Here is a 23,693-nt window from a genome sequence, read left to right on the forward strand (position 1 = left end):
TTGGTTCTATCTTGCTGTTACTCTCTTGGAGAACCCCACATCACTGTTTGCCTCAAACCCAGGACTATATTGTCTCCAACTTGGTCTCCCTGTGTCCCTGTCTCCAGCTGGAGTCCGAAACCGGGAGTTTCCTGAAACCTACCTGTGTAGCAGGTTTTCTGACCCAACCAGCCTAGCACAAGGCTCTACCATACTGCCTCTTAAAGATCCCTAAAGTCTCTCTACCTCTCTCCACCTCCTGTCCCTCCCCGAGCTCGACCACTGGTCATGTCTAGTACATGCAGTCTTGACTAGTCCAGCAGTCTTTCCCCTGGCCTCTTACCCTGTCCGGTCTCACTTCCCACTGGCCTTTCTGGGCCAACCGGGACAGGTTTTCAGAAACATCAGACAGCTGCCTCCTAGGATCTTCCACCGGTCCCTCCCACTACCTTGCCTATAGCTCCCCTCAAGCCCTCCATAGCTCGCTTCTCACCACCAGCCTGCCTAACCCTCACTTGTCTTTTGGGGCTCAATGCTTCTGCCACTAGGAAACCTTCCCATGTCCTCCTGGATACTCAGAATGGTCAGTAGCCCTTCTTTGATCTCAAGAGTTCCTATGGAAAGATTCAGGTGAAGAAGTGCTGAGACCAGGAAGCCCCAGGACCAACTATTGGAGGATTGGATCTATAGGGCAGGAAGACAGGAAAAGGCTGAGTCAAAGACATTTACTTTTTCTCAGTGTTGGAGATTGAATCCAGGGATCCCTGCATACTAAGCAAGTGTGCTACTGCTGAGCTACACCTCAATATCAAGGAGGCAGTTTTGAGGGTCTTCAAGGGCCACAGTCATAAGCAGAGCCACAGGAAGGATGAAGCAGATCAACTAAAACAAGGCCAAGAGCAAAACACTCGTCCCAAAGAGGATCAAAATTCAGACCTGCGCAACAAAAATCTCACACAGAAGCCTTGAGAAACAGTTCCGGGTGGATATGATGGCTCTACTCCACAAAGACCTTCCAGATGAGACTCCCTCCACCCCCTGCACCAGCTAGCTCTGGAGATGGCCTTTGCCCTCATGGTTCCGAATGGGGGTCAGAGCGCCAGTTATCACATGCGCATCCCAGGTTTTCGAATGGAGAAAAACAACAAGGTTTTGGATGGAGAAGAACAACAAAGGATCAGCACTAACTATTTTTAAAATTATTTATTCTATGTGGATAAATGCTTTGCCTGTATGTATGTATGTATGTGCCTGTGTGCTGGGAACTGAACCTGGGTCTTCTGCAAGAACAGCTCTTGTTCAGATTTTGTCACATGACCAGACCCAGTTGCGAGAGGTAGAACATGGGAATGCAACCTCCATTATAGGCAGCCACGTGCCCAACCATGGAGCAAGCATTGTACCACCAAGACTATGTATGTATATGTGTGTGTGTGTGTATCCAGAGACAATGAGTGCTCATGTGTACCGGGCACTGTCCTGGGTACTTCACTTACATCTCTCTTACCCCAAACCTAGCAGAGGTTCAGTACTCCTAAGAGACTCTTGGAGAAAGGCCACTTGCCAAGAACACAGGGTGAGCTATGTGAGAGTTGCAAGAGGCCTTATTCCACAACACTCCAGGTCTGCCAGAAAGTCAGGAGAGGCTGCACCGGGCACCACTATAAGGAATCTTTGAAAAATGTTCAACGCAAGCCCAAGGGTCCCTGTGGAGTTCACATCAAGGACTCTGCTAGTGACCTTAGCAAGGGCATCTGCAAGTGATGGGGGTGGAGGCTAGTTGCAGACAAGGATGAACTGGTCTTTCTGGAAGGGTGGCAGTGAAGAGGGAGTAGGCTGGTCTGCAGCAGAACCTGAGCCAGAGGGAGGCAAGAGACGAAAACACGCAGGCCACAGGGTGAGAGAGAGGACGCCATCCTGGCTGGAGGTATCTGGGCTGGTTGGATCCTTTTTTTTCTGCCACTCAGGAAGAAAGAGTCAGGAGACACAGGCTTTGGGGGCTGGGAAAGAGGAGGGTGGAAGGTTCTTGTCTGGGGAAGGTGGCAGAAAGCCAAGGTCTGAGAGAACAACTGGCCCATGCTGTCTCTCTGCTAGCCACTGGCTTCATACAGCTATTTTGGTGAATTAAAAGTAAGAACTAGATATGGAGCCGAATCCCTATGATTGTAGCATTTGAGAAGCTAAAACAAGAGGATCATGAATTTCAGATCATCTTGAGCCACATAACAAGGCACTGTTTAAAAAACATTAAAAAGGGGCTGGAGAGATGGCTCAGAGGTTAAGAGCATTGCCTGCTCTTCCAAAGATCCTGAGATCAATTCCCAGCAACTACATGGTGGCTCAAAACCATCTGTAATGAGGTATGGTGCCCTCTTCTGGCCTGCAGGCATATATAGACACAATATTGTATACATAATAAATAAATAAATATAAAAAAACATTAAAAAGGCTGGGTGGTGGTGGTGCACGCCTTTAACCTCAGCACTCGGGAGGCAGAGGCAGATAGATCTCTGTGAGTTCAAGGTCAGCCTGGTCTATAAGAGCTAGTTCCAGGACAGACTCCAAAGCTACAGAGAAACCCTGTCTCAAAAAACAAAACAAAACAAAACAAAACAACAAAAAAACATTAAAAAGTTAAATGACTCCAAGTGTTTATTGGCTCTCTTGGCAAGTGGCTACCACACTGAACAGTACAGACCCATCAGTATAAGAAACTGCCGTTCAGAAATTGTGCCATTCAACCTGGTCTAGACAGAGCAAGGTAGGGGTACTCAGAGCCCCTGGCTGGCTGTGAGCCCAGGCTAGAAGGCATGTTCACATGTGTCCTTCCCCCCTCTCCAGCCACAAGCCCCCCTTCCTTTGTGGAAGTGCCCCTAAATCTCACTCCTGGACAACAAGCCCCTCTCTCAACCTTATTTGCTTCTGGAATGCTCAACTGCTCTGCAGCCAGGAGAAGAGCTTCCACTGGATTTGGAAGAGTGCTGGTGCCCTGTCCCGTGCGGAGACGGGGCTCAGGGACTGCTGTGAGCCCCCTGACCCAGCTGGGCTCAGGCACCCCTCACCAGCCTGCTCACAGGGATCTCAGAAGCTTAGCTCAACTGTGTGTCTCACAGGTGCGCACTCTGATCTTCAGAAGGGTTTGAAAGAAAAGCAGGAAGACAGACATTTGTCCTCGTTTCTTTTTTTATTGTGCCCCACCCCTTGCCTCCTCAGCCTTCATGTTCTAACCAAGCCGGGCAAGCCGTGGAAGCTGGGCTGGGCCACAGGCAAGGAGCCAGGATTCATCGGGCGTATACCTCCACCTGAGGTAGCTGAGTAAGGTTATGTGACTGGCAGGGCTGTCCTGGCCTGACTCCCCCAGTCAAGAGCATTGTCCCATGGGGGTGACACTGTATGGAGACCATGTGTCCCTGCCTGGGGGTGTAGGTGTGTTCAGACGGCTGCACATGCAGTACCCAAGCTGTTCCAACCCACAGCGGGGGCGGAGAGTTGTATGTGCAGGGGGCGTTGTGCACCTGGGGGCTTGTGAATTCCTGTGTGGCACACTACACGCTTGCTGGGGGTGTTTGAGACCCTGCTCAGTGCCTACACCTGCCGGTTGGTGCTGACCCAAGGCTGATTGGGAGCTTAAGAGCCAGAAAGCTCCAGGAGAGCCAGTCTTAAGCCTCAGGCACAAAGTGGCCCGTGTCTCTGTTTTGAGGTGGGATGTGTGCCAGGCGCCTGCATGGTTGCTGAGCCTCCCGGGGAATTCCTTTGGAACTTCTCTCAATGGAAAGCATCCTCTACTGTCCAGTTTGGTAGCCGTGGGCCACATGTGTCCACTTAGCTAGGTCAACTGAGGCATATTTTTTATTATATTTTAATTAATTTAAGTTCAAATGGTCACATCTGGCTAGTGGCTTCCACATGGAAGAGCACAAATCTAGGCAGGTGAGGCCCTGAGATGGACAATGAGAGCCCAAGACGTCGTCACAAAGCTAGGGTATAGGTGTGTGCGGAGCCCAACCATATGGACCCAGAGTGGCTGAAACTGGAGGGGGCATCCCTCAGGAGGGGAAGTGTGGAATTGGGCCCAGAGCTCTGAATTGCAGTGTCTTGCCCATCTCCACTCTGAACTGGGGGGAGGGGCAACTTGGTGTCTGTCTGGTAGGAAAGCCCCTGGGAATGGTCTCTGCCCCGGCTTGAAGCCTCCAGCCCTAGCCGGAAGCCACACACTGAGTCAAGTCCAGAACCCAAGGCTGAGGTCAGGAGGTCCTCATGTTCTCCTGCAGGCCCAGGGTGGAGCTGGTGGCCGCTGGGTCATGTTCACCCTGTGTATGCAATGTGGGAATGCAAGTCAGGCCCCAGAAGTCCCGGCCTGCAGTGCAAAGCTCTGCAGGACAAAGCCTGCCAATGCAGACGCACAAGCTTGAGGTCTTTGAAGAGTCCTGCTCAAGAAGTTCAGAAGTTCTCTTACCTCCCCAGGCCCCATGTCCTCGGCGTACTTGAACTTCTTCTGCTTGTAGTAGTGCCTCTTGGGCAGGATGTGGAGCAACAAGAGGTCACAAAGAACTGTGGCCTGAGGACAGGGAGAGCAGGGGTGGAGAGTGGGAATCTAGGGCAGATATCGACCATCCATATCGACTTTCCATATCCCTGCTGACTGTGGTCCTGGCTGAATCCTGCCACTCCAGACCCCAGTTTCCTGAAGACAGGATAAGGTGCTCCAAACCCCTCCTGGGACCAAGTCAGCTCCACCCCACCTCTCTCTTACCTCTGAGCCTCAGTTTCCCCAGGTACACGGTAGGTCTAGGGTGGTGGGGAAAGCAGATGCTGCCTCAATAATGATAGGTACCTATGGTCTTATTTTGGGGTTCTGCTATTGAATGTAGAAGAAGAGAGGCTAAAACCCAGCACAGCAAACATGTGTGCCCAGCACTTACCACTCCGAAGATGCCAATCCCAGAGCCGATGGTAGTCATAGTAGGGATGATGTCAAACTTCCCGGCCTGGTGGCAGGGCCCAGGGAGAACTGGGTCAACAGAAGGGACCCAGCTAGAAAAGGTCAAGCTCTGCCCCCTCAACTCTAAAATCTCCTTATTGTCTGTGGTCCAGGGCTCTGGCTCTCCCAAGAGCCAGCTCCTGGTCAGTAAACCTGGGCTTTGTCCCTGGCTTTGCTTCCCCGGACCCAAGGAGATGGTAGGGGAGCCATGTCAGTGGCTCGAAGCCGGGACAGAGCCACCCATGTTATAGTCATTTGAAGCAGATCTCTGGACACAACCAACCCATTCCACTTTGTGTCTGTAACAACAGACATCCAAAGCAGGAAGGTGCCTTGGCGGCCGTCCCTTCATATGGACCACCTACCTTACCATTCACAAGGATGTCAAAACGAATCCCAAACACCTTGAAGAGGTGACGACGGTTTGTCCCATTCTGCACAAAATGCCTGGCAAACCTGGGCAATGGGTGGTAGGTGGTAAAGCCATCTTGAGTGCCAGAGTGTTAGAAAGAGGCCCTCCAGCATTGCCCAAGGAGAATGACTAAGTCTCCTTCCACTCAGCCCTTTCCTGACTCTCACCAGGCAGACCTCCAAGGAGCCAAGACCTAAGGCTGGGGAACTCAAGCCTTTAAGGTCTTGTTTCCTGATGGCTTCCTATTTGACAACTCACACAGGATGGATGCCATCCAGGGTCCTCTGGTCCCCTCTGGGAACATTTGTCGACCTCTGGCATTCCAGAAATAGGCAGGAGACTGTCAGGTACCTGAAGTTGAAGCCTGGAGACAGATTTTTCTCCCCATACAGCCCATGGAACTGGTAGATGGGTTTGCAGTGCCGCACGTGCCAATCCAGGTCACACTCCCAGTCGATGGTGATGCCAACCACCCCACCCTGCCAAGGACACAAGCACACAAGGTCTGGGCTCAGGATTATAAAACTCCTGTCTAGACAGGCAAGATGGCTTCATGAGTTTAAAAGAGCAAACAAGAAAACAACAACAACAACAAAACCGTCTCACGGTTGGTGCCTGCACTCTCTTTGAAAAATTGTTTGACATTATTTATTGATTTTGTGTGTCGATATATTCACCCTTGTATACAGTATGACTTTGGAGGGCAGAGGACAACTTGCAAGGTAGACTTTCTCCTTCTGTAGGACCAGGGAGTAAACTCAAATCATTAGGCTATCAAGTGCTTTTAACTGCTGAGCCATCTCTCCAGTTCCTTAGTTTCTTGAGATTGGGCATCACTGTGTAGCCTAGGCTGGCCTCGAACTCCTTATCCTCCTGCATCTGCCTCCTGTGTGCTGGAATCGCAGGTGTGTGCTAGCACACCTGGCTTGTCAGATGTGTATTCTGCGTGATTACTTATTGACCTTTCTCCTCTAAGACGGACTGTCAGGTCCAAGGGGACAGAGCCATGTGGCTCTCGTCACCGCTCTCAGTTCCTGGCTCGAGTCACAGTGGTGTGGGAAACAATCAAGCAGCCTTTGAACTAGAGTGACCCGTGCCATCTGGGAAGAAAACACATCAGAAAGTGAAGTGAGGCAGGGAACAGACAGGTGGGTGACTCAGGCCAAGAGTGGAGAGGTGATCAGAGAAGTGGGCAGGGAGCTGAGCGGCTCAGCATGGAGGCAGGAACAGAGATCCCCACACTCAGTGGGGAAGGGCAGGTGTGGGTTCTAGAAACAGGGTACATTGTAAATCCTGATGACCCTATAGGGTATGACGGAGGCATGAACACCCACAATTAACCACTGTCTGGCTGCTTCCACCTCCACGTAGCTCTGCAAAGCAAACACCTGCAGACTTCTGCCATACACAAGTGTGTTGTGAGTGGGGCTTGTTGGTGACCTCACAGAAAAGGAACGGGTTGCCATGCCCGCATAGGCAGCTGCAGGAACAAGCACAAGAAGGACCCGGCAAGCATGGGATATAGAGTGCCCCGTGCCGGGCAGAGCTGAAGCGCTAACTTGCAGGTGGGTGCTCACTTGAGCCTCACAGCACCGCCGTGGGAATGGCGCTATCAGTGGAGTTCTCAGACCCGCTGAACTAAGGGACCCGTCTGAGGACACACCATGGCTGGGAGGCAGAGCAGGATTTGGATCCAGAACCTCGCAAAGGGACTGCAGTCTTGGAATCCAGGGACATGTGAAGCCCTGAGCTCCATCCCCACCACAGAAAAACACGAAGTAGCCAGGTGATTTTAGGCTATGGTACAGCTCGGGGCTAGGGGATACTACTGAACGTGCATGAGGTCCATCCTCAGCAGAAAAACTAATTAAAAAATAAACTGGGCGTGGTGACACACTCCTGTGCTCTTCATTATGTAGGCAGATGCAGGGGGATTAGGAGTTTGGGGCTAACCTAGGCTACAGAGGGAGACCCTGACTCCAAACAACAAAAAGGAAGAGAGGGGAGAAGAAGGAAGGGAGGGTGGAAGGAAGAAAGGTAGAGGGGAAGGGAGGGAAGGAGTGAGGGAGGGACCACTGAGCATCTAGATAATGCTGTCTGCCCACATCTCTTTATTTTTAGCACCTCCATGGCGGGATCAGACCAGGCCCTGCAGAGGACCCCCAGGGGCTCTGGCACACACACGGCCTGTGCCAGAGAGGTTTGGGAGGCAGGATGGGGCTGGCAGGCATGTATTATGACCCTGAGCTGTACTCTCCTTGCTGGCACAACCCCATCCCGTCCTTACATTCACAGCCAGGCTGCGGAAGTCCTGGCCTGACTCTTGCACCACATATCCAAGGCTGAAGACTGGGCACAGTGGATGCAGGGTCTTGTGGTAGAGGCATTTCTTCATGTAGGTGTTATTCACCTCCTCCACCAGGTTGCGCCTGTGTGGAAGGCATGGGTAGCAGCCATGTGCCAGCTGGGAGGGTGCTCACTCCACTCAGCTCCAGGGACCCTCAAGAATTTTAGAATATCCCCCCTCCCAAACCGTCAGCCTCCAGGAGGTCTGCCAAGGCTGCTGCCTCCAGAGTGCAAGCAGCTGGGATGGAGGGAGACTGTACTGAGAGCGGCTGCAGCTGCTTCAAGCCACCTGCACCTCTGCCTTCCTTTCCCACGAACCTGTTGACCTTGAAGCGTGGAAAGCTGATGCTGTTCTTGATGAAGAGGGTGAAGTTCTCAGCCTCACGGAGAAGAGCAGGTCTGGGGGAAACAGCACTCACTCAGTGCCCCTCCCCAAGAGTGACTGCATGGCTGAAAGGGCTTGGCATATTGCAGGGAACACAGGGGCTCCCCTGTAGCGTGCATTGATGTGGGGTCCCACACTCCAGATGGGACATGGGCTTACAGGCCGCATCTTACAGGGAGACTCTTTGGCCTGGGCCACATGGATAGGGTGAGGGATGGGATCAGAAATATAAAGAACCCATTCTTGCCAGATCCAGATGTCTGTGGGTCAGGACCCTATCTCTAGCTCCCTGGAAGGACAGAACATCAGTTACCTTGGGATCTTGTCATCCACCTCCACAGGACACCAGCCAAAGATCTCACAGGTCTTCACCGTGCTATTGAAGGGCACGCATTTGCCTGTGCGAATACCTGCAGCAAGAGAACAGCCTCTGGGGTCCCACCGCATGGTGGACTTCTGCAGCATGGGAGCCGAGAGCCAGGATGAGAGCAGAATAGACGCTCTCAGTGGGGAACAGTTTGGAGAGATGTGGAGCACAGAGAGGCAGACACAGGCAACGTGGTTGTGGAGGTGACAGGAAGGGGCTGGTCTTACCTTGGGCCTTCCTTTCTGCTTTTCCCGGAGTACACCCATTGTCCTCCCGGCATATGCCACCTTCTGGGTTCTGGGGGACGAGAGAAGTGCTGGCCCCAGGCCCTGTGATGCGGTCCTAGGGAGGCTCCTCTCCTGCCCCCACCCCCAGGGCCACAGTGTAGACATGGAGCAAAATCTCAGATTCTGTGACAGACCCCTGCTCCCAGCCTCCTTCTCCCACACTTATCCTAGGTTTCTGTCCAGTTGCTGAGTGCTGGTGCCTGCTGGCAGGGGACTGGAGGTTGGGACAGAGAGGCGCAATGCCCAGCAATGGCACTGACAGTGGCTGACTGTTATTTTGTGTGACTCTCTGTCTAACATTGCATCATAACCTCTTCAGAAAGCCCGTCCCACGTCAACACCAAGGCCCAAGGGATTCCATCATGTTATCTCCCCTATGGGTCCAGGAGAGGGGCGGAGTCCTCACCTCTGCACAGTAGCCTTGAGCCTGCTGAGGGGTCATGATGAAGTTGGTCATAACTACAAAGGAGCTGTCACCCTGGAAGTGAAGGGCAGGGAGATGACAGGCAGAGCTGGTAGAACAGCCCCAAGCACCTAAACACTGCCCCAACGGGGCTCTGGAGCCCACCTGACCCCCAGCAGACACCGTATTCCATGGCATCGCTGTGAACGGAAAGAACTAGTCTCACAGTAAGGGAGACTGAGGACCAGAGAGCAAGAAGCTGGGAGGCCCAGAGAGCAAGAAGCTGGCCTGGCCATTCAGGGAGCCTTGAGCCACAGCTTATAGGAAGGAGGATGGTGCAGGCCTGAGCCAACTCACCTGGGCTGGGAAGACATAGTCAGCCACGTCCCAGACCTGGGGTCCCAGGCCCTGGAGCTGGGTCACAGCCAGGCCCTTGAGCTTCACAGACACACTGCTGATGAGGCCGCCTGAAGTCTGGTATCCCTTTTCATAGACGAACACCCACCTGTCGGGTCCAGGGAAGACAGGGGAGTTAGGATTTTGTACAGTGTTGGGCAGGGCATCCAAGGATACAAGTGGTTGTGAGAGCCTCTGTCCTCTCTGGACCACCTCTTGTTCTCCTCAGATATGTTTCTGAGCTTTGGTTCCCAAGTAGTTTCCGGGAGGCAGGACAACCTTGCCTGTCGCCCCCTGCTGGCCTGTGTCTAAATTACCACCACTACAACTCTGCCATGGAGGCCAGTCCATGCAGCTACTGACTGACTGGCCCTCCTAATCCTCCCGCCCCCCAGAGCTGTACGTCAGGGCCAACCGGCCAGTTCTTGACCCCAGTGCTCCTTCCCAACAGCCCATTTCTTCCCACACAACTTCAGCAAAGTGTGAAGACTGCCCGGGAGTCTGGCTTTGTCTCCCAGCAAGCCCTGCTCCTCAGTGCTGAGGTTTGGAGTGGGTCCTTCCTCTTTCTTATCTATAAAACGGGAACAACATTAGCACTTGTTTATGTTAAGTGAGTTCATGCAGAGAAGTTGCTTAGGCTGTGGGCTGGCACCTAGCAAAAGCTGCGTAGAATTCGTAGAATTCGTCTGTCATTACTGGGTAGAAAGCAGGAAGGAGAACAGTGGGGATGAGAGAGAAGCCAGGATTTGGGGCTAAAGGCCATAACCTTCCCTCCTGCAGCCTCCAGCCCCCTCCCTCAGGCTGTTGTGTTCGTGGCTCAGGTTTAATCCAGGAAGTTCAGAGGGACTGACCTCATTCCCAGAGATGGGCATATGGCCAAGGCATGTCAATCAATGTCCTGCCTTTCTAGCAGAAGTAATGAGTCTAATTGCCAGTAGAAAAGTGTCGATAGCAAAGCCAGATTCTTTTATTCCTGGGATTTACTAGGAAAGAAACTTCCACTGTGCTGGGTGGCTAAGCAAGGAGGCTGTGAGGTCAACACTGTCGTGAGCCATTCTTGCCATCTCTAAGGACCAGCCTGAGGATGGAGCCAGGAGACAGAGAGGACCAGATTCCTAACCATGTTGCTGCAGCCCTTTGGGGGAGGAAAAGCAAAATTCTGGGCTTTACTAGAACATGAGACAATGAAGTCCCTTCCATTGTGAGAACGAGCATAGGCTTCATGTCTGTTGCTTACACTGGGAGTTTTGTGTCTCACATCTATCCAGCGGTAGCCTCTTCCTTTCGAAGAAACTGTTGGAGTAGATTCAAGGTGTGTTGCCCACTGGCACGTGAACTGCAGCCCTCCCCAGGGAGAAGACCGTAGGTGAATATGCTCTGCTCCCTCCATCCTCTGCCTTACCTAGACAACGATCAACAAGCCATCTCCTCTGGGGACAAGGTTCTCCAAGCCTTAGTCCCAGAGTCACTGTCACTTCCCTGTCCTGGGTCACAGGGAAGGAGCCCTGTTGGAACTTTAAGCCTCTCCCCTCCGAAAGCCTGCTTTGGAGCCTGTCCCTCTTCCAAGCCAAAGTGTGGTCACTGCTGCCCCCTGCAGCCCACAAACAGCAACAGGTGAAGCACAACAAAGGTCTAAGTTCTGAGGCTGCCCCCTGGGAACCCCTCAGGGAGAGAGGGTCTCCATCCCCATGGTCCTTTTCTGCAGTCACGCCTCTGTCTTGTACCCCAGCTTACAGGGGCTACTATGGAAGAGGGGCTTGTTGCTATGGAGGAGGGATTTGTTGCTATGGAGGAGGGGTTTGTTGCACACTCTGAGCCCTCCCCCGACAAGCCACAGCTTTCCCCTTCACACCTCCATCCTCAGAACCTCAATTTCTCTTTGCCCAATAGCAACAGGCCACACAATAGGTAGAGAAACTGAAGTCCATGCACACTCCCCTCCCACAGGTCAGAAGTCAAACAGGGGCGACCCAGGGCTGGAGGCCTCCCTGCAGACCCAGGGTTGTGCGGTGCTGGGTGTGTCTCCCCAGAGTTCCTCTCCTGCCTCAGCTGTGGGTTGGGATCAATACAATTTCTGGGCTGTGTCTGCCCTTGGGGCTTCTGGTCTTGGCAGGTCAAAAGGAAATGTCAAATCTGGTATTTGTAACCTCTGCCCTGGTAATAATAGCTTTGGCATGCCGGCAGCAGGCCTGTCATTCCAAAGCTATGTTTTTTTTTTTTTTAAAAAAAGATTTTATTTTTAACTGTGTATGTATGTGTTGTGGGGTGGTGGAGTTGAACACTTGACTATAGATAGCCATGAAGACCAAGAGAAGACATTGAATCTTGCGGAGCCAGAATTATAGGCGAGTATGAACTGCCTGCCTGACCTAGCTGCTGGGAACTGAACTTGGTACACACTCTTAACTACTGAGCATCTTCCCCAAAGCCATGTCTTTTTTTTTTTTTTTTTTTTTTTTTTTTTTTTTTTTTTTTTTTTGTTTTTTTTTTTTTTTTTTTTTTTTGGTTTTTCGAGACAGGGTTTCTCTGTGGTTTTGGAGCCTGTCCTGGCACTAGCTCTTGTAGACCAGGCTAGTCTTGAACTCACAGAGATCTGCCTGCCTCTGCCTCCCAAGTGCTGGGATTAAAGGCGTGCGCCACCACCGCCCGGCCCCAAAGCCATATCTTAACCTGGTCTTATGGTTCCTACTCTGGGAAGGCCATCAAAGAGGTCTGAGGTCAAAGACACCAGCATCTTCTGAGGCCCCTCCTCTTCTAGGGATGACTCTTACCAGTCTCTTCACCTCCCCTGGGACTCCCTTCTCCAGTGGTCCCTGGAAAAGGGACACACCGTGAAGTGGCCATGTTTAAGTACTAGACTTGCCTTTCGCCACATGTATGACTTCAGACTAGAGACTGAACTCTGAGCCCCAACTTCCTAGGTTAAACAGAGGATGCCCCATTCAACAAATCCTTAACAAGGTTGTGTACTCAAGACACATAAACATGAAAATCTCTCATCAAATCCTCCCTGTTCCCCTGGGAGGACAGAGCTCTGGGTGAGCTGTCACAGGTACACTTGTGTCAAGATCCCCCTCCACCTCGGTGGTCTGCCTCTACAACCCAGCCCTGACATTCAGTTAGTCACTCAATCAACGTGTGTGCATCAAGCCCATCTTTGGAGTCGGTCATTGTTCTCAACACTAAAATGACAGAAATGAGCAAACCCCAGGAGCCTGTCCTTCAAGAAGTCTAAACAGACTGTTGCGTCTCTGGTTGCTTGGTGTGCTGGTTGGTACTGTCACCTTGTTTGCATCTGGAGTCACCTGGGAGACTCACCTCAGGAAGTGCCCACAGAGAGTTAACCAAGAGGGGAAGTTAACTCAGAATGAGAAGTGCCTTTCAACAGGCCAGAGATAAAGAGGTCAGAGGAAAAGCAGTGTGGTCTGCCGGCCTTCACTTCCTCCTGGAGTCTGTGTCTACTTCTGCAGCTGCTGCCACCCTGATGAAGCCTTTATCAGACCCCAGCTTCTTTGGTTTTCTAATGTGAGCCAAGGACTAGCGACCCTCCAGGAATCTTCCAGCACCCCAGTAACATTGGAACCCTTGAGGTATTTAGTTTCATGGACTGGTCAGCTATCAGATTCACATTCTCTTCAGCATGTAGATGGCCATGGGTACACTACCTGACCTGTATCTAGTGTGTAGTGACTCTCCCCTCTTTTTTGTTGTTTTTTTGAGACAGGGTTTTTCTATGTAATGGTCCCGGATATCCTGGAACTCACTCTGTAAACCAGGCTGGCCTCAAACTCAGAGATTCACCTGCTTCTGCCTCCGGAGTCCTAGGATTAAAGACTTGCACCACCACTGCCCTGCTTAGGGACTCCCCTTCTATGCTACACACACTTTCTGTCAATGCTGTTCCTGGAGAGGATCCTTCCTAGTACAAATCTGGGTACTGAGGTATGGGGCCATTGCTTTGATAAGCCCGATCATGTAAACCTTGGGTCTTTGTGGAAAGTTTAGAGCTGTGGGCTAGAGAAACCCTTGAATGTTGTAACCAGAACTTAATATGCCATTCTGATAGGAATTTAGAAGACAAGAAAGCTAAGAAAAATGCAGACTGGGGGGGGGGGCAGATCAGGAAGTCTCACTGGAACAAAAGCTCTTTCAGGAACTGGGCCACCCGAGTCATTCACGTTATATACTGGCAAAGAATCTGGCCTCATTCTGCCTCTGTCCTGAGAACTTGAATGAGGCAAAATTCAAAAGTAATAAAGAGAATTGTTTGGAGAGGAAGTTGGGTTTGTTGTTTGGGCGGTTTAAAACAAGCTTTTGTACATCCCAGCTTGGCCTCAAACTCACTATGTTGTCGAGGACATCCTTGAGCTTCTGCCTCCAACTGCTGAGTTCTAGGATGCACCTCCTTGTGTATGTGTCTGGGGACCCAAAGCAGGGCATTGTGCATGCAAATGAACCACATCCACAGCCCTGGCAGTGGACAGTTCAAGGGAGGTTTTACCCAGCAGGGGACATCCACCCTGAATGTGGGCAGCACCAGGCCGCAAACTGAATACCAAGGAGAAAGCAAGTGGAATCTAGTATTCTCTGCTTCCTGACCGGGGAGCCAGAGAGACCGGCTACCCCACACTCCTGCTGCCACCACCAGAGCTGCTCCCACCACCAGGCCATCACCATCATGACAGATGTGTCCTCAAACCACGAGCCAAAATAATCTCTTCTACCTTTATCTGCTTTGTCACAGCTACAAGAGAGGTGACCAATATAATTGGGGACCCACATCTGCCTTCCACACCAGACATCTTGAAGGTATCTCCGATTCTATAAAACTGTAGTTCCGCAAAACTTTGAACATGGAATTTCCCTTGAGCTGATCCCACTACTAGATATAAGCCTTGGAGAAAAAAAATGTGTCCACCAAAGTACTGGTACACAAACACTCAGGGGAGCAATGCTTCTAGGAGCCAAAAAGTAGAAACAGCCTAAAATGTCCAACCACAGATACTCTAATAAAACGTGATGAATCAACACATGGATTATTATTTAGTAATAAAAGCATTGGGTTACACATTACAACAAACATGGCAAGTAAAAGAAACCAGATGTATGCTGGAAGGTGGTGGTGCTCGCCTTTAATCGCAGTACTTAGGAGGCAGAGGCAGGTGGATCTCTGTGAGTTCAAGACCAGCCTTGTCTATGAGAGCTAGTTCCAGGACAGCGAGGACTGTTACACAGAGAAACCTTGTCCTGAAAAACCATAAAAAGGAAAAAAAACCAGATACAAAAAAGGCTCATGGTGTATGGTTCTATTTATAGGAAATACCCAGAACAGGCAAGGCAAGTTGTGAGGAGGAGAAAGGGGGCTGATTGCTAAGGGATACAATATTTCTTTTTAGAGTGATGGAAATGTAATCAGAAGCGATAATTATGCACCCTTGTGAATAATAATGACCACAAACTTGTGAGGTTTTGTTTGTTTTGAGACAGTATCATCTTGTACTCCAGACTGGCTTGGAACTCACCATGTTGCCCAAGTTAACCTGGAATTCATGAGATGATTGCCCCAGACTACTGAGTTCTGGGATTATAGGTATATAATCCACCTAGCATGCTTGATCCAGTCAGAATTGTGTGTGTGTGTGTGTGTGTGTGTGTGTAGCTCAATGGTAGAAAGTGTTCTTAGCATGCTCAAGGCCTTGGGTCTAATCTCTAGCATCAAATAAATGAAAGACAAGTTAGTGAAAAGAGTAGATATTAAGGTATTTGAAGTCAGCCTCATGTAAGTTCCAGTCACCAGTGAAGAAAATTAAACTGAAGCCAGGCACGGTAGTATACACTTTTAATCCAAGCACTTGGGAGGCAGATGCAGGTGGATGTCTGTGAGTTTGAGGACAGCTTGGTCTACATAATGAGATCCAGAAGAGTCAGGGATGTGTAGAGAGACCTTGTCTCAGAAAACAAGCAAATAAAAAATTCAACGTGACCAATTCTTTTTTTTTTTTTTTTCAACTGGGTCTCCTGTCTCTCTCTGGCCCACTTGAAATCACACAACAGAGTTCGTTTCCTGTGTCCCCTCTGCTATCCAGTAAGAGGTTTAGACCAGCCTGTCTCATAGATCGACCCCTCCAATCGGAGCGTTTCTTCTGTGACTTCACCTTAATCTGGATCATCAGAGGCTTTGCCTTCTGGAATTTCTTACTTCCCCCTTGCCTCAGATTTATAGGAAGAACATGACCAATAGAGACCACAGCCCAAGCTTCCCTTCTCTAAGCCCATTCCAGGTCTTGGCATCTCAACCTGTCTGTCTGTCTGTCTGTCGACTGACTGACTTCCTAAATCTCAAGGCTACTTTCATCACCCGTCCCTCTCCACCTCCATGCTGCCCATTCCCATCGTGGGCTTCACTGTCTGGTGCCCAGAGACTGAATCTCTTGATCGCCTCTCCCGGCCCAACCCCAGCCTCCCATCTTCCCTGCCGCACCCACCGGACCAGACACTCAGACAAACATCTAGGAAAGAGGAGGATCCTTAGAGCAAAGCCCTTCCCTTCACAAAGAAGAGCCTGGTCTTCTCCAACTGCTGTCCTATGTTAACAATTGGGAAACTGGGAGTCTTATCTGTAGGGGGTCAGTGTAGCATCAGGCAGGAGCCAGATGAGGGCGACAGAGACAGACGAGCTACAGCCGGAGCTAGTAAGAGCTCCAGTGGGCAGGGAAGCCTGGGTTTGGGGACCTGAAGACCTTGCCTTGGGCTCTGCTGTATGAATCGGGCATTTTAGTGAGACTAGTTACAACCGTCATCTCTGTTACCCTCACCCCTCACCCCAACAAGGGATACATCCACTTGAAAATGATGGATCATCTTGGGCCAGAAGAAAAGAAAGAAGGAGGGGTGAGGTTCCTGTCACTGGAGGTACTTATCACAGCTGGGGGGCAGTTGGGACTCATCTTACAGCAGGGCTGGGGTAGGTTGACTGCCCCTTTTATTCTAGGAACTGCTCACAGCTACGGCTCTGAAAACACATTAGAGAATCCTTGGGCCCTGAGAAGGAATAAACCTTTTTGGTCTCCCTAGGTGAGGCTGAGCCTGAGTAGCGACTTCTCTTTCCTGGAGGAAGTAGAAATAAGTTAACGGTGGACTTTGAGGCTCCTTTTGTGCTCAACACGGGGCCAGTGGTGCCCATTAGGAAGCACCTTAGAAACTTTGTTGGGGTGGGAAGGGAGAGAGCAGAGCAAAGCCCCAGGGCTAAGGCTCATTTGCCCTGTGACCTGGAAACTACAGGGCTCCTCTCCAGGCTTTAGTTTTCCTCTCAAGCTTGACCAAATTGATTTGTGAGCAAGAAGGGGACAGAGCCCGAAAAGCAACAGAAGGGTCCTGGCCTTGGCTAAGTCTGGTCAGCTCTGAATCTTAGGGGACCAATAGGCAGAATAAAAGCTGTTCTGGGTGCTAGACACTCCCAAGGGGCCAACATTACATGGGTAACTCTTCGGGCCCTTAGTCTCAGTCTCCCAAATGGGAATGTACAGAGACCACCCAGCATAGCCAGGGCGGGGTGTCAGGTGTTGGCAGGCTCTCATCAGAGTCCAACCCTTTTAGTGAACCCAGGGCCTCTAGGGACTCTTTTTAGCATGACCGTGAGTAAACACGATGCCCTATACATGTGACGCTTCAGGCACCTAGCTACCTCACACCCAGGGCAGACAGGGACACAGCCATATGCGTGCACATCCAGCAACAGGTGCAAAAAGACATAGGTACATGCCTAGACATATAGGACATGGGTAGGATACAGGTGCATCCGCATGACACCGTGACATTAGCCCACACAACGCACATGTACATGCAAGATCTGCCAGGTCTGTTAGCTTCCAAGACAACCAGACTGAACTTTAAAAGGTGGCCTTTGCATGGTTCTCAGGCTAACCAGTTGGCTGACCCTGTGCCCAGAAAGGAGATGCCACACTTGAGAACGGAGGCTACCTCCTGCTTCAATCATCCATCTAGTTGCTGAGTGTTCAGCATCCACGGGTCTTTCAGGTCCCAGACTGGAGAGACGGGAGCAGAGCCTATCTTCAGGCTAGTAAAATGGGTGTTGCCTTGTCTCCCTAGCTGCGTGTGGGAAGCTGGAGGTGAAAGGGGCTCTTGCAGTACGCACCACTCGCTCGCTGACTGGAAAGGACTCTTCCCAATGTCTCTTCCTCACGACCCACAGCGGCATTGCCTCTTGTTCACCATGCACCCAGAGCAGTGTGTCCCACCCGCCTCAGTGTCTCTGTCTTGACAGTAGATTAAAGGGCCTATTCTTTCCTGATAGCATGGAGGCTCATCAGGAGGGCTTTCCAGGAGGGACAAGGGGCTAGTCAGTACCCCAGAGCTCAGAGGCTTGGCACATGTAGAGGACTGGTGCCCAAAGGGGGTGAGGAGGGCACTTAGACTCACCCAATGACGTAGACCAGAACCACCAACTGGATCAGACGGAAAATGACTCCCACCTTCTTGTTTCGCACCAGCACCATCCGGGGAGTGTCATACTCAAAGAAGAAGGCTGACAGCTCGTCCTGCAGCCGCCGTGCCATGGTGGGCCAGGAGGGGCCCACACGGCGTCTGTGGTTAATGGCAGGCCAGCATTTGTCTCCACAGCTATAGCAGTGGAGTGACTGGAGACTTCTCAGTCCCTTAAGGACAGAGCAGGGCAGGTGGGGCCGGAGGCCAGGAGGCAGGGGTAAGTTGGAGGGTCTGGGTTGGGAGGGAAAACCCTGGGTGATCAGAACAGCTTTTGGTTGCTGGCAGGCAGTGGAGTACTGGCCAGTGGTGCCCGTGAAATAAATTCCCAAAGATAGACAGAGGCGGAGCCAGTGGGGCCACCCAGGCCCAGCCCCACTGCCCCTCTAGGCTCCGCCTGGGCCCCCTCCGAGCCTCCGGAAATAGGAGCTACTGGCCGGAAACCACCATGGCTACCAGTCACAGGGGAGAGATAAAGCCACAGGCTACCCCCACTTTGAGAACTTGACAGGACAGAACTGGGGGGTCTGGCCAGGACCTGGGGTGAAATTCCTCAGAGCCCCACCTCCATCCTCACAGCTATAGTCAGAGTAGGCAGCTCAGTCCTAGGGACCTGTAGAGATGGGCAGAAGTCGATATCAGGTCCTGTAGCCTAGAACCGCCCTTGGACGCCCGTGGCCACCAGTCTCTTCAAATCCAAGCCTGGTTTACATCCATTAACTTCAGCATCAGGCTGGCTTCTCCATCTTCAGCCCTTCTCTCCCTCCATCCAACCTGCTTGACTGTACCTCCTGATACCACTCCTACCCCGTCCCTGCCACCAGAAGGGGCATGGAGGTTGATATCTAGATAAGACTAGGGTCACACATCTCTATGGAGTATTAAGACAGCTGGGAAAGCCTAATATGTGCAGGTTTGCTACTTGTTGAGAGCTTGGGGACAATGTAAGACTTTCCTCACAGAGTGAAGTCCTTAGGGGATGGGTCCCAGCAACCCCAGACAGAATTTGAAACCACTGTTGAGTTCGGGGTGCAGGTCCATCCGGTGCAACCCTCGCCTTCCTCAATAGTAACCCAGACCCTGAGCATAGGGGTCCCAAGACCCAGGCCTGAGACTAGCTCATCTCACTCTGGGCCTACAAAAGAACCTCCTGAAACAGACCTCCTTGGTAACCTTCACTGGCCTATACCCCAGGCCAAGCTGACCCACCCTAAGTACTGATTAACAATCTTCTTCCTCATAAGCTACTTGCAGGAAGCAAACAGCCCTGAGCAGGGCTCCAAGCCCCTGTGCAAGCAGGGCTGCTTTCTGGGTGCCCTGTCCCAGCACCTAGGACCAATCCCTCACTCTTGAATAGAACACACATACACACACACACACACACACACACACACCATTGACATTCCAGTAGGAACTCTTACAACTGTCTGACGCCACTGTCAGGGTGGTGAGGACCACATCCTTTTGTTTTGGTTTGTTTTTTTTTTTTTCCTAAGTAGCCAGAGCCCAGCAGGCTCCTTGACCTTGTCTTGACCCCAAACAAAAGGGCCTGCCCCTCTCCCAGCTGATTTTAAGATTCACGTCCAGCTCTTGGAAGGGGAGCCCCAGGAGAGGGGCCATTTGTGATAGGAGTGGGTGGGGGCTGAAACTGAGCCATACCTGTACCCTCCTCCGTGGCACTCACACCAAATGAGGGAGAAGAGAAAGGATGGACAGAAGACAGGAAGAGGAAAGAAGTCATTGTCCTGCAGTCATTGGCTGCTTCATGCCACCGCCACCTACAACCTCATCATCATCAACACAAAACTTCATCCAAACTAAAAAAACTACTACTCATAATACACAAAATACTAAATAATCATCATCTTCTTCCACTTCCTTTTCTTCCTCTCCCTTCTCACCCCATGCCCAGTATAGCTTGCTGGACAGACTGTTGGGGCTGCATCTGCTACAGCCTGGGCATGAGCCCTGGCTCTCTGGAAATATGACAGAGAGGACCATTTGAAGGTACTAGAAGACCCAACGTGGGGCCAATGACACAACTTAATTTTTTCTTCTTTACTTTTCTTTTTTAAAAATGCTTTTGGAGAGAGTTTCTCTATGCAATGGCTTTGGCTGTCCTGGAACTTGCATTGTAGACCAGGCTGGCCTCAAACTCACAAACAACTGCCTGCCTCTGCCTCCTGGGTGCTGGGATTAAAGTTGTAAGCCATCACGGCCCAGCCTAACCTTCTTTTATTGATAATAACCCTGCAAAAGTGAACTAACCACATGAGACTATAGGGCGGGCTCAGGAGTGCATGCATGAAGACGCGAGTTCGAGTCCCACCACTTGTGGGGGCTCAGCAGCTGCGTCTGTAATTCCAGGGCTGGGCAGGTGGAGATAGGCAGACGCCTAGCCCTAGAGCTCATTGGCCAGCCATCAAAGCTCAATCCGTGCGCTCTAGGTTCAATGAAAAAAACCTGTTTCAAAAAATAAGATGGAGAGCCACTGAGGAAGACCTTTGATGTTGACCTGCGGCCTCCACATGCACACACACACACACACACACACACACACACACACACACACACATCTGCACACACGCACATGCACACACGGCAAATGTCTCTTGCACTGGCTCACTCTTAGGGAACAGACACCTGTGGCCCTAGCCTTTGTAGGCATAGGTAGGTAGAACAGATGTCAGAATGCCACCCAATGAAGTTTACCGGCCTTTTCTTCACCATGGCCCTGTAGAGCAGATAGTAGAAGGCCCATTATACAGATGCAGAATCCAAGGTTCTGGAAGTTGAACACCTGGTCAAAGGTCATGGAACAAGTAGTTCTTGAGTTTGCTTGTGGCTGGAAGAGAGGCTCCCCAAAGTCTAAAGGCTTGGCCCGGGTCCCACCCAAGGACTCCAGCACTTAAGATCCGCCAGTCCTGCCTTATAAGCCAAAAGGATGTGTGGCCAGCTCTGGTTCTGGGCCGGGCCTTCTAGGGAGACATGGCCCTGCTGCCAAGGACTCGGCCCCAGGACAACCTCCCCTGCTTGGCTAAATTTAGCACTCTGTGGGTATGGAGGGGGCCAGTGCCCATCCTGGAGTCACTGCCCAAGCCTGGAGGGCAGCCTGAGTCCTCAACAGGGTGGGTGGCATCGATTCCAACTTGTATCTTTATACACTCAGGGTACCAAAGTCTTATCCCTGGCAATCTGACTCTCACACTGCATGGGTCTGCCCTGGTGCCCTCAGAGAGTCACCCCAACATCCAACAGCCCCTCCAATGCTATTGGAACAGAGCTCTTGACCTATCAGTCAAGGGGAGGTCTATGGAGAAGGTTGGGTATCAGCCATGGCCCCAAGGGCTGGCTTTTCCTCACTGTCTAAATTTTCCAGACCTCTTCCCTCCCACTGTGGGCCATGACCAGGCTGACTTCTGTCCTTCAGTGTCCAAGGCATCACGGTCTGCTGGTCCATTGCCATTCTTTTTGGGTCTTTCCCCTCAGACCTCTTCTGTCTGGTGGTAAGGGACTTCTGGCTGATGTAGGTCCCTCTCTTCAACACTAAGCATTCATTCAAGAGGCTTGTTTTTTTGACACTTCTCAAGACTGTGACAGAGGCAGCCATAGGTAGCACAGGTCCACTTACATCTTCTTATTACCTATTATTCTAAGATATAAATAAACATTTATTATATCTTCTTATTCTTATCTATTTAAGATATAGTTTTTATACATCTCAGACTGACCTCAAACTTGCCATGCAATGGGAATGACTTTGAACTTTGGATCCTCCTGCCTCTACTTCTGAAGTGCTGGGATTCTGGACAAATACCACCAAGACCAGTTTATGTGGAGATGGAGATCACAACCCCAGGGTGTTGTGCATGCCAGGCAAGCATTCTACCAGCCACGCTACACCTCTGGCTTCTTTTTCCTTCCTTCCTTCCTTCCTTCCTTCCTTCCTTCCTTCCTTCCTTCCTTCCTCCCTTCCTCCCTCTCTCTCTCTCTCTTTCTTCCTTTCTTCCTTCCTTCCTTCCTTCCTTCCTTCCTTCCTTCCTTCCTTCCTTCCTTCCTTCCTTCCTTCCTTCCTACCTACCTTACTTACTTTCTTTTAAATAAAACCAAGTTAAGGTGAAATTCACTTTTTTTGTTTCCACTTTTGACAGTTTGATGAGTCCTGACAAATACATGTAGTTACTTTCTGACCCATCATTTTAGAAGGGTGCCTCCTGATTCCTCCCACTTAGGTTTTTTGAGACAGGGTTTCTCTGTGATGTCCTGGCTGTCCTGGAAGTCGCCCTGCAGACCAGGCTGGCCTCAAACTCAGAGATCTTCCTGCTTCTGCCTCCTCAGTGCTGGGACTAACAGTGTGCACCACTGGCTCCTCCTTGCCCTTTGCAGCCTCTCTTTCTCCAGCACCTATATCCAGCAATTACTGATCTGCAGTCGTTTAGATTTGTCCTGCCTTCTGTGGAAGTCCATGGAGGTGCAAGCACATAGGCTGAGCTTTTAGTGTCTTGTCTCTTTCATCCAACACAAAGATAATTTCTTTATTTAATTGAGACAGGATTTCACTTTGTAGTCCAGGCTGGCCCAGACCTTGCTGCGATGCTCCTGCCCCAGACTCTCTAGTGCTGAGATTTTTAGAAGGGCACCACCAAGGCTGACTTATCACAATGGTTTTAAGGTACCTATGTGGTTCTATATGTGTGTGGTCATGTATGCCTTCGCTGCTGAAGATTTCCTGTTGTGCAGACATATCACGGATGGTCCGTCCATCTATAGAAGGACTTAGTTCTGAAGCACGCAGCCTTTTGGGCTCAGGTCTCTGATGTCCACATTCCCTTCCCTACTGTCTTTCATTTTCTTCTTCCACATCACATAACATAACTCCATCCTGCTCCCTGCTCCCTCCCCCTCGTAAAGGGGGCCTGGAGAGCACAAAGTCCTGGTTCTCAGAGAAGCAAGGGGACCCAGGGGCATCTTGGCAGCTGCCTGGGAATTCCCTCCTGGGTGAGGTGAGGAAACCTCTCTGTTTAGCTTGGCTGCCCAGCCTTGGGTTGTAGACTCCATGCTGTGTGCTGGACAGAGATGGATTTGGGTAAGCCCTGGTGGGGGTAGAGGCCACCATGCCCTAGGGATTGTGGGAGACGCTGGAGCCACACACCTCCTCTGTGAGTTCCCTTGGGGTTTAGGCTATCTCATTCCCACACCCAGAAAGACAGAGCCTCCAACGGGTTCCTCATCTGTTAGCTGGAGCCTCTGCCCTCAGCCTCTCCATAGCATGGGGCTTAAGACCCTAGGAGAGGAGCGCTGGGTTTTATATTTGAGAGGCCTTACAGATGTCTGTGTGGTTAAGAATACTTCTAACCATTCTGCTGGAAAGTTAAACCCTTGTGAGTTCCTCAGGGTGTGAGCTGTCTCCTCTGTCACAACTAGCTTCACAGATGTGACTTGGATCATAGCACTGAGCCCACATGTAGAGAATCCCTGAACTAGGCACTGAAATTCCGGGTTTCTTCCTTCCCCAACACTAGGGTCTCAAACTCCTCTACCTCTGGTTTCTATTCCCATCCCAGTAGTTCCTTGGGCTTTAGTTTGTTTGTTTTTGCTTGGTTTTTTTGTTTTTTTGAAACAGGGTTTCTCTGTA

The 23,693-nt window shown here is 51.0% G+C and overlaps 1 protein-coding gene across 1 annotated transcript; it reads right to left on the minus strand.

Moving 5' to 3' along the window:
• Positions 1–3,151: 3,151 nt before the first annotated feature.
• P2rx1 (purinergic receptor P2X 1) lies at positions 3,152–18,342 on the minus strand. Its single transcript, XM_050162840.1, has 12 exons — positions 17,996–18,342; positions 9,518–9,665; positions 9,164–9,235; positions 8,698–8,767; positions 8,417–8,513; positions 8,037–8,117; positions 7,660–7,801; positions 5,724–5,851; positions 5,326–5,416; positions 4,902–4,967; positions 4,436–4,537; positions 3,152–4,289 (listed from the first exon to the last, which is right to left on the minus strand). The coding sequence occupies exons 1-12, from the start codon at positions 18,130–18,132 to the stop codon at positions 4,224–4,226; spliced, it is 1,200 nt and encodes a 399-aa protein (XP_050018797.1). The 5' UTR covers positions 18,133–18,342; the 3' UTR covers positions 3,152–4,223.
• Positions 18,343–23,693: the final 5,351 nt, after the last annotated feature.

Source organism: Alexandromys fortis, unplaced genomic scaffold (assembly GCF_014885135.2).
Source record: "Alexandromys fortis isolate MF-2015 unplaced genomic scaffold, M_Fortis_MF-2015_v1.1 scaffold_84, whole genome shotgun sequence".
Classification (NCBI taxonomy): Eukaryota; Metazoa; Chordata; class Mammalia; order Rodentia; family Cricetidae; genus Alexandromys; species Alexandromys fortis.